At 29.9% G+C, this 12,184-nt stretch overlaps 1 protein-coding gene across 1 annotated transcript in view; it reads right to left on the reverse strand.

Annotated features, from left to right (window-relative positions):
* The window catches only part of LOC131851190 (dual 3',5'-cyclic-AMP and -GMP phosphodiesterase 11), a 146,849-nt gene extending 135,255 nt beyond the window's left edge, over positions 1-11,594 (reverse strand). Inside the window, exon 1 of the mRNA XM_059201643.1 lies at positions 11,511-11,594. Coding sequence (XP_059057626.1) covers positions 11,511-11,526 — 16 coding nt within the window. The 5' untranslated portion in view covers positions 11,527-11,594. The remainder of the gene's footprint in view (positions 1-11,510) is intronic.
* Between the last annotated feature and the right edge of the window lie 590 nt (positions 11,595-12,184).

Here is a 12,184-nt window from a genome sequence, read left to right on the forward strand (position 1 = left end):
TAATTTTAATTAAATTATGATGCAATGTAATTTGTATTCATTTATTCAGGCGTTACTTTTAAAATCAGTATTTATTTAGTCGGAACAAAAAGGGATTGTTACAAGTTTCGAATATATTACCCGTTGTCTTGTAATCAAAATAGCTCTACTTAATTAAGAACTAGGTTGTAAATCGGAGTAGTATCGTAGCCTGGATTTTAAATTTAACCGATACAAAAAGCTATCAAGTCAATTTAGATTACAGACGAAAACATCGGTAACAAACAAAAAAATATGTTGCACCAGAAGTATATTACAAAGAATGTAAATAAATAGTAAGTAATAAGGCACAAATTACTATTATAGTTCAGATTGTTACATATTTTTAATATTATATATTGACTATAATCTAATTTCCATACTATTGCAATATCCAAATCCACGTATGACTCTGCTGACACTGATTTGACAACGGTTAGACCTCGTTTCAATATTACACGTGATATCATTTACATGTGTGGATGAAGCTCTTTACATATTAAACTTTCTGACACAACATCTCGACTTTATTGGACATTTTTGAAATACATTAAATTTATAGCATATTTATTAAAATTTACTGTCATAAATATAATAAAATTGTAAATGAGTCGTGATTGTACATTAAATATATACATTAACGCAAGAAATCTATATTTTCAAAAAATATAAAAAAGATGGTTTTTATATTTTTATCCGTATGCACTTTTATATTATTACAATAAACTATTTAAATGTGGATATTTTGATATAGTATAGCAAGTCTGTGCAGTTGTACTATTATAAGGATATATTCCGAATTCCACAAACACAAGCACAAAATAGGGAGCTCTGCTAGTATTATTAGAATACAGTTTAGTGTATATTTGATAATTTTGAACAAGTTAGTTATTTTAGTTTGTGAAAGTATTTGACATAAAATATCAGTGAGATTTCAAACTCTCTGCATCTATATATGTACATACATACCTTCCCCTCGGTGACGAGGGTACGTCGGTTTGAGTGATTTAGCTCACGAAATCTCAGTTCTGGATATGATATAAATATTACAGTAAGTTATAGGTACAGTATGTGTAGAGATCTGCTCTATATTTTGTAAGAATTAGATCAAAATTATTATTAAACTAAATGTCTACTATAAATCACATTTAACGACTCTACATTAATAAAGGTAGCTTAAAAAACCTATTTAACATTTCTGGGGGTCAACTTTCATTTTTTTTTTAATTTAGATACTATACATATATAATTTCTTGATATTTTCTCCATTCTGTAAATTTTTAATTTATAATTAGAATTGCAAACAAGCTAAAGACCTACCTAGTAATAAATGGTAAACATCGCTGTATACCTATATACTGTCTCCTTACAACCGAAATACAGTTTACAAATCAAATTACTTGGTAGTTTAAAGAGCTGACACTGAGGTATTTACCCACATGACTTTTTACAAAGTCCACCACGGTTTAATTACGTAATAATGACGCGGTAGTATACAAAAACAGACGAATCGAGAAAAACATAAACATAGACGTTTCTAAAACTATTCACAATTGACTGACCTGGCTAAATTTACACTCTTATCTTTTACTAGGGGAATTGTGGTCCCATCCCCAAGTATACCACTATAGCAAGCGATCTCATAATTTCATAACAGTCTATAAAAATATATATATATATATATATATATATATATATATATTATTATGTGTATGTATATTTATACATATGTATGTATATTTATATATATGTATGTGTATATTTATATTTAGTTGTATATTAATAGTTTATTTTATTGTAGATTACTATTTAAACCTATTCCGGTGTACATCTGTACACTTAATATTAAGTTATTTACATAAATGTAAATAATTGTTTTCAATTTTTTTTTTTTCTTAATATTATTATCTAATTTCGACTCATGTGCCGCCCACTTTATTTTTAGTATAACTCTCTTTCCTACGGTTGTCTGTAAGAGATTGCGTTAGCGATAAGACCGCCTTCTGTACCTTCTACTTTCTTTTATATATTGTTATATATATATATTTTTTTATGTATCTGCGTTTAATATTGGTGTAATAAAGAATTATAAATAAAATAAATAAATAATACACATTTTGTACAGATTATATGTCTATATAATTTTAAATATTTTATAATATTACAATTTATCCCATAGAAAAAATATAACCTGTAGTAAACCCTTTAAGTTCTGATTGATTAACATTACCAATTATCAACAATATTACTACAATATTTACTTGTACATGATGTATCATAAAGTATAGCACATATAAACGTAATACTTGTTAGTAATAGATTTACCCTATCCTTTTTAAGAAATTGTACTAGTAGAAAGTAAGACTAGGCTGCTACAAATAACACCTCATAATCATTCACTACACAAGTTTTTTACTCACTTGCAAATCGCTAGGAACAAATAACAATTCGTAGGAGATCCGTAGAGTAGGTTCTGGTCAAATATTACAGTTCTATACTATACACAATTTCCATAGCAAAATTTGATATGGAATTTCATGAAGGTTATACGTACATTTCTACTCATTTTATACGTATTCAAGCGTAATTATTTCGGTGCCTTTGTGCGAATGCGTAGTTTCAAAAGAGAATGAACAATTTCTACGACAAATAGGCAACAAAATGTGCGGTTCTCTGGAAATATGGCGTAAATAGATCGAGTAGGCTTAGTTTACTACTTTATTTACTACGTACATGTTTAATTTTTTACAAGATATTATATTTAAAGTTTATATCCATTAAAATCAGCAGGGTACATTATTAATGCTGACAGTAATCTCCGGCTACGACAGCGTGGGAGTCAGTTTAAATAGGTAGGCACCGGAGATAATTGTTTGTAGGTACAGTAAATACCTACCAAAATTGCTAAATAGTAAAATGCAAAAATTAAAAAAAAATTACCTATAAAGCACTTATAACTCTCAGGTATTATCAAATCTAAATAAATAAAAAATATCTTACTCTTTTGATTTTAAAGTAAGTTTTCTGTAGTATTCAATTAAAGATACGTATTTTAAAATTTAAGAAATTATTATTATAAGGTTTCTTGGACGTAAACAATCTTATTGTATACTTAATTAACATACTATGTGAGCCTTAGCACGAATAATTTAAATGCAAATAATCTGCTTCTCAACTTGGTTGCACTAGCTGCAGTTACCGCAAATTAAATTTAAGTTGTTCTATAGTTTTACAAGATATAGAGTGGAATCTTATTTTAGTTACATGATATGGAGATGCTACCCGAGTTATTTCCTTTTCATAACCGATTGAAACCGCCTAAAGCTGGTTAAATTTTAGTATTATTTATTTTAATAAAAAACCAACAAGCTTTCCCATCATATAAAACCGGTCCCATATTATTGTTTGTTACTGTATAATTCCCAGTGACGTAAAACTGAAGTAGCATAACGAATCCAAAGCAAACATACGCTTCTAGATCTGTCGAATGGTTACATCTCAATATGTTTAAAATCTCCTGCGGCCTCATCTAGCTGTAATTTATAGTCGTAAAGTAGTCTGATTATAGAATTTTAACTCTTCTAAGTACAAGTAAGTAGGGTTAACTTCATATATACATATGTACCTACGATAACGTCATTGATAGGCAAAATTCTTACAGGACGTACATATTACATTTCGTTCACATTAAGACAATAAATAACATTATCCTACAAAGAGGTTAATAAGATCAACACGCATTCCAATTTTAAATAAAACGCTAAAATTATTGTTCATTTAATAGGCAACTTTTGTATCTAACAAATTATTTATTTATAATGACTACTAAAGAATAGAAAATATATTTAATTACTAACATAAATCTTTATAAAATGTTATTCCACTAGAATGAATAGGATAAACAGTTCAAAGATACATGGGGCGTGAACTCTACACGTTTGCTGACAAATTCTTATTGACTCATCGGCTTTTACCTCTATCATTCACGAGATATGCCAAACGAATCTCTCGTCGTTGTCAACCCCTTCAAATAAGACCCTAAGGGCATATTACACTATCTGGACCTTTTATTGATAATTATTTCAGGATAAATAAAGAAAACTTTCAGTTATATATTTGCAACTTAATCTAATCATGGCAGACAATTGAGTGCATTAATTTCTGCTTTAAAATTAATAAATAATCACAGTAATTGAAATTATACGGTTACAGTTTAGTTAATGTAAATTTGACTCATTACTGCAAAAAAATGTGCAATTAGATATCAATATATTCATTAAATATCAACGATAGTTTTAGATTAATGATAGTTTGAGGTTTAATTGCAACAAATTTCGCAATAATATTTGTATGTAGAGGGTTCCTTTCAGTTTAGCCCAGACAAAGCAGGGTCTAACCACTAGTTAATAATAACAGTGTGCCGTTGTAATCTAGAACTTGCCCACATAGACTGCATTTTGTAAGTCATTAATTAAATTCTGCAGTGCACAGGTGGCAGGGCAGGTAGAATGGGATAATGGATAAGCTTGTATATAGAACAGACAGCCTTAGATGTATAATTTATATGTATCAACATTTTACACTTCTTTATAAAAATAAAATTAATTGTATTTATTTTTAAAGTCTGAATTAGATACGTCACAAATCGCAAAAACGTGGCCGACGTCGGAAATCTTTATGGTGAAAGGTGGCTGATTTGTTTTCTAAGCATAAAAAACTGTAAAATTACATCGCTCCAGCAATAGCCGTAGGGAAAAAGGATTTAAAAATATAATCTATTGGCTTGTCTAAACCTTTTATATTCAGTTTTAATATGGGAAATTACAGAATTGTGATACCTATTAATTAAGGTCTTTAGTACTTAACAATTCGTGTACCAAAAAATACAGACCTCTCTTTTTTATAATAAGTAAAATACTAATAATAGTAAGACTCAAATATGATAAATGTAAATACCACAAAGATATTACCAATTTTTCTTAATTATTGCACTATTCTATGGATATAATATAGTTATTGACAATCTCTCATAACAATCAACGCCTACACGTTTAATCATAATTGAGTCAATATAATTGGTGAACCATTCGCGTCAATATTTCCGAGGAAATCTCATATGATAATGGAGATGTTTATTTACACGCAAATATATACTAACAATCATACTACATATGACTAATTGTATGAGAGGAATGATAGAAACCATTCCAGTTTAAACAGACAAATATTTTTCATATTCCTAAAGATACATCGACCGTCACGCCGGAATTCCGGAGCTAAGCAGAAACAGTGGAACGTTAAATATTGATGTCATGATTCATATATGTAACTCTGTTAATTTTATTCTTTGACTCTTTTACTACATTCGTCAGCCTATATAATTTTAAAATTAACAATAATGTAAATTAAATTATATTGAACCTTGTTGCTGAAAATTTAAATTTGTACAGAATTGGCAGAATTGTAAGAATTTCACAAAAGCTCCTTTTGTAGGTCATTAAAAATATAATAGTTTAATAGCGAAGTTGTCTATGAAAAATTACTTTTAACGATAATACCTTCTGTAAAGAACATCTTACATAATATTTATCTTGTAGGGCTTTTAGATTCGCTTTTTCTTTATTAATGGCATACCGTAAAGAGTTTAGAGTATAATAGCTGCCTACACTATTTTTGTATTTATTGTATATTAAATAAAAATAATAAATGAATAAACAGATCCGCAACATTTCTATAATATATAATACAATAGTAAATGAGTTGTTTCACACGAAATTTTATCTAGTATTGCTATAAAAAGTAAATCTGACTGAATTTATCTGTAATTTACAGATAAAGTTACACATGTATTTAAAGCTCAGCTTAGTTTATTACGAGACTGAACGTAACGAATAGAAAATAATTCGTGAATAGTTATAGTTTTGAGGTTTGAATGATAATTATTTACGAATTCATTATCTAAATGTCATCCTAGATTTATCGTTTGCAAGCTAAACAATTAGTAAATAACATACCTAGACAGAAGTAAATTTTAGCTTCGCGTGTGCAAACATTTACTTGGTTAATGGGTTCTAGAAAGCAAGGACAATCTCTCAACATATATTACACATATAATAAGTGTAGTTATTTGAAATATATTTTTCTCTGTTAATTAGCTGAAAAGCAGAAAAAATATGTAATGTAATTTACGACTTACCTACTCCTTATCTCGTTAAGTTAATGTGTACTTTCAAAATATCTAGATGTCCACTACAATATATTACAATAATAATAGGTACATACCTAGCTACCTTTTCTTACCATTTTCAGGCATTATTATGGTTTCTCATTCACATATTTAACATTTAAGAAAAGATAAAAATAAGTTTTATTTCATATAAAACAGAGCTGACATCGCGCAATAACGCAAAATGTAAAATGTTTAAATGAAGAGAATAATAAGTGTTTCAGTGAATTTACTTTGTCTATAATTCAGAGGCGAGACAATTAAATAGGATGCCTTTCTAAATTAAACTGAGAGCTTGCATTACAACGAAGGGCTCAATTTACATACATCCGCCACGCTGACTTAATTACTTTGGTTTTTGTATATACCTACTTATTTCTAATATTGATGAAAGAAAATTATAAATATAATCTACAAAATGACGTATTAAGACCATATATATTAACTTAAAACCTTTAAACTTTTAGGCTGTCAATATTTTAGAAAACTAATATAGTTGTAATAGTCTATGATGTAGCTAAAGTTAATTAGATGTGCTGAGTCTGATCTAAGATGTTAATTTAGACCATGCTTTATTTGTTGATAAATTAAATGAAACTCTATAGCCATAATGTTTATGTGAGATGGATATAAATATAGTTGTTGATAACTCGTGGAGAATAAGTAAAATAATGAGCAGACTGTAATCTATTATATTTAATACTTAAAGTAATATTACATAGGAACTTGAACTATTGACTGATCTTATGTCATTATAATCATGATTGACATGTCCTGAGTTTTGGTGTTTGGGATGATGATGTGATGTGGCGTGCAAATATCATCCCAAACATCTTGACTCCGTAGTAACATTACTGGTTAAACGGGCTTATGACCTGTATGATAAGAAACAAATTAAGGATGTCATGAGTTGTAGATGAATGGAGTATGCTGGAGTTTAACACACCAATTAAATTCATATGATGCTTAATTTTTTATGAACTTTCTGTTACCATCAGGATACTTATATATTTTATTACTCTGAAAAATGGTGTGGTAGTGCCAGCATTATTTTAAAATAATTTCACTTTATTTTACACCTCTCAAACTAAAGCAAAATGTGGCGCTTAAAATGTGAAACTATTTTGGAAGTTCAACTGGAAATTCTTGTCTTGGTAGGCTTGGTTCGATCTTGAGAACAATGTTTTTAAGGGCTTGCTAAATTGATTCAGAATATTTACGGTTACTTAAAAACATTATTTTTAACGTATAAATATTTAAATTTACGTAAATATTCCGTCGTCAGTCAATGCAGAGTGAATCATTATCAATAGGTGAGTACGACCAATAGGGTACTCTGGAATTTCTATTCAACCGACTTATATTATCATGCAATTCTGCTTATTTTCATTTTCCAATACAATATGCAGCCCTAGTAACTATAAATTGAGAACAGTAGTCAAATTTCTCTCTTAATCATGATTTCTAACCAGTTACTTGCATTACCGACAGTCTAATGATATTTCTACAATATTTATGTGTGCATTTCCTAAAATTTCTAACTTCTTTGTGTTGTTTATAAGTTAGTCAGTCCGTGTTAGAGTTTTATTAAGTAGATTAACACCCTGATTGAGTTACTAAGTGAAGTAAATAATTAAAAGGTGGTAACACCCTACTCCCAATCTCCCACTCCATAATGAGTCTTACACAAACAACATTTTGTTAAAACCTTCATCAACTTTCCGGAATTGTTGTGCGAATTATATTAAAAACACTTCGAAGAGCAAACTAATGTAAATGTTTCAAAACTTCCTACTTGTTTCCTTGTGGCAGTCATCACTAGATGCTCAACTCATTTTTATTAATAATAACAAAAGTAAAAACTATTATTATCAAAATAAAAACAAACATTTAATACTGCTCGTTAAATGTATATATATATTTGTTAAACATAGTTATACAATGTTCCATATTTTCGCAAAACGGCGACAGGCGACAAGGTCAAACAGCGAATTGTTGACATAAATGTTAGTTTGATATTTCTAATGACTAGTTTCTAATCAGTAAGTCGCTCAATACTATCACCATTTTATTTTATTCTTATAAAACAATAAAAAGGTACGTGTAACAATTGTAAAATTCTTCGACTCCAATTACTATAGCCTTTTCGTTTTAATTAAACAGACTTTGCAATTTGCAACAGAATAATTCTCTATTACACTTACATTAGTATAATAATTCTCTGGCCAAAATTACATATTCATAATTATCTTCAACTAAATTATGTTAATGTTCGTAATAATTAGATACTTAATTTAATTATAATAATATTATTCCGTAATAATTTTATTCTTATTTAATTTAGTATTAGTACACACGATTATAATAGTAATATATTATAATTATCAATTATTTTTTATTTAAGGTTCTGTTAAATTAAAAATTTCAGTATTAAATTACAATTACATGTTAATTGTAATTTAGTAATTTAATTTTATATATTACTAGTTAATTAACTATTATTATTATAATAATATTAATAAAACCTTCTAATTTTTATCAGGGCTGCCTAAGGTTCAAACAGTCTTTCGTACAATAGTAAGTAAGCATTATAATATTAATAGAAATCAAAGTCGCGGATTACATGCTGGAAGTATTTATGCAGGTGCACTTAGCACTTACCATTCGGATAATATTTTAAGGATTTCGTGATTCATTTCGCTCACTTTCAATGGAATTTGTCATGTTTCACGCACAATCTTTGCTGAAATTATCACTGAATCATTTAGCCTAATACTTTCCAGATGTTCACGCATTGCCTAACGATTGTGTAATTTTCAGGGAAAATTATAACAGTATTATTTGCGATTTTCCTCTAATGAAGTATTTTCATATTATTCTAACATAACCTATATCTTCTGAAAAGTGGAAAGGAAGGAGGAAATTTTAGATTTTAATCAAGGTTGATGAATATGATTCATCTTGCTCTTATATTCTCATATATTCTGAATTGAACAGAAATAAAACATAAAGTCTTATTTATAATTACAATAGCTATTTTTATCACCGTAAAGGAATTGATTAATTCGAACGATTCGATTAAACAATTATAACATACATATATGTAGTTAATTCCAATATACACCTACGTTTTTCTTGAAGACTTAAATATTAGTCATAAATTATATTAATTATTTAGTGAATAATTTTGTATTATGTTTAAGGGGGTCTTCCTATGTGACGGCCTGTTTTTTAGGGATATTTTAGATTTTTTTTTCTACGACCAGTAAATATTTAGAGCTTCAAGTTTTTTATCATTTATTAACACATATTTGGACAGTATAAATATAAAATTTCAGCTAAAAATATTCAGTCAAACTAGAGTTACAGCGCTCTGAACACCCCCGCCTCGAAAAAAAGAGCTCCCACTTCCTCCACGATTCCGGCTGATCGGCTTATCTGAAAAAAAAAAAAAACGGCGTTTTAATTTGTAGGCTTAAAAGCACGGAATGACCTATAATCAAATGAATATAAAAAAAATTGGATTTTTGATAGACATTTGAAATAAAAGTTGCAAATTAGGCGTTTTTTTTTTTTGTTTTTTGCTATAAAAAAATCGAAGTTTTGAAAATTTTCGATTGATAATAGTTCATTCCATGCGTTTACATATATTGAGTGTGCCCTGTAAATTTCAAGTAATTCGGTCCAGCCGTTTCTGAGATACAATGGAGGAAAGTTTGAAAAACACAGTTTTGAGAAAAACGCGTTTAAAGTTTCAAGTCCGTTAAAAACTATTAAAATATCAACTTACTCTCAATCGGCGATGCCTGGTCCATAGAGTATTCCTTCCTCTTCCTCGTGAAACTCTTTTAAAGCAGATTGTTCAACTCTTGAGTCAATCCTGGCTTGTTTAACGACATCACTTACGCGCCGCTCAGAGCGTAAGATTCGCTTTTCATCCCGTTTCTCAACATACGCTTGGGCTTCACGACCAACAGGGCATCCCATAATCGACATAACTTTTAAAATACCTTGAAAACCTTCATTAAAGATAATAACTGCTAAGTAGCTAGCAATTTCAACAACTTTGGGACCAGAATGAATATGTTTAGGAGCGAAAGTCCAAATCAAAGAATTCAAAGATTCGTTATTGTTTTGTGTCTCTGCTCCTAAACAACGAATTAATAATTCGTCTTTCGATAAATCTTCGAAAACCAGTTTGATAGCTTCTTGGACTTGCGGAATTAGAGGTGGTTTATCGTGATGAAATTGGTCCAGTTCATTATTAGCTTCAGCCTTACGCCATTTACACCAACTGTCTTCGCCTTCTGGACAAAATTGATGCTGAGGGTTTTCATCAGAAGAACATTTGTGATAGTACGTTGCCCAAACTTCCTTTCTCATATCTTCAAGCGAATCTGGATGGCGTCGAATTGCTAATCCGTAGAATTTTGTAATTTCTTGGATAACTTTATCAGTAAGTTTACCTGCTCCTTTTCCTCCTATTCCTTTATTGGTTTTATCCTTTTTAAGTCTGTAGAAACGTGTCTAAACTTGTATAAACAAATATATTAATAAAAGGGAGGCCAGGTATAAAGCCGACGGTACACAATAGGCCCGGTCTCTAACTGCCAACTCACCGCTCCGAACCGCTCTTTCTTTTACCTGCTGTATCTTTAAAACGACTTCGAATTTTCTAAAATCGCTTTACTACCGTATTCTAGACATGTTAAGGGAGCAATTTATGAAAAAAAAAATCGATTTTTTCAACCCATCACATAGGAAGACCCCCTTAACTAAATTAATAAAGCCGTCCGCAACTGTACCTTATAAATTATGTACTCAGCAAGAGAAAATTTGTGTTATTTGAAACATTACATGAATGTGTGTGATTCCCTAGTGCAGGGCGCGAAGAGAACTAAACAACCTAACTAACTAGAGAACTACGCTTGCGGCAATTTTTGTTTCGAACAACTAGTTCTACACGTATTTATTGTTCGTAGGTAAAAAGTTCTTAAGTACGTTTGTTTTTTTTTGTATATTCGATAATATTATACCATTACATTAAGAAATTAGAGGGTACGGAGTGATGACAGCTTAGTCCTCAAAAAGTAACACATGCATGCATACACAGAGGTACCAACAGATGATAGCTATCACGGGCGTCACGTGACGACATGATGTTTGTTGTAATGTTAACTCCACTTAAAAGACTGGTTTATTTAGACAATAGGTACTACGTATGTATTTACTGCAAGTCAATTCTTTAATATTTTAGTATAGTTACCTGGTTTTCTGCGCATGCGCCATTGCACCGGCGGCGGAGCCGCCGGGCTGCCGGAGCACGACGAGGCCAGCTTGCTGACGTCACCTAAAATACAAAACATACCAGGTTAATCCGTGGCTGTGACATATATAGACATTGTACGTCATAAAAATTAAAAAAATATGTCGTAATAAATCAGAAAATAGGCAACACGAATGTAAATTATATAAATTACAACAAGAATATTGCCTAAAACATTTTACATTGATTTCAGATACTCCTTTTTCTAATCTGTTGCCGATACATAATATCTTGTAAGTTAATATAAATAGATTGAATATTAATAATGGATACCATACGAAACAACTAAGGTTGAAACCTTAAAATGGGGCTAATAATAATTTGGTAGCTAGAAATACTATTTATTAATAGTATCTTACTTTAATAGAACGTTATTGAAGGATTATCTATAGATCTTCAAATATAGAGGGTCATGTGGGTCATAATAAATCACGTGGTCTAGTGTAGGTTGGCGAGTTTTCGCAGTTTTCCAGCTTAAGAGACTTTGCGGAATGACTCTTATCTGACGAAAATAGTAGATATCGTTCTATGATGTCCGAAACGACGGCTTTTTACGAAACATACTGGTTTTAGGTATATGATAGATTCAAATCTTTACGTGGTAGATAATGCAC

Source organism: Achroia grisella, unplaced genomic scaffold (assembly GCF_030625045.1).
Source record: "Achroia grisella isolate CSIRO2021 unplaced genomic scaffold, CSIRO_AGI_Agris_v1 utg782, whole genome shotgun sequence".
Taxonomy (NCBI): domain Eukaryota; kingdom Metazoa; phylum Arthropoda; class Insecta; order Lepidoptera; family Pyralidae; genus Achroia; species Achroia grisella.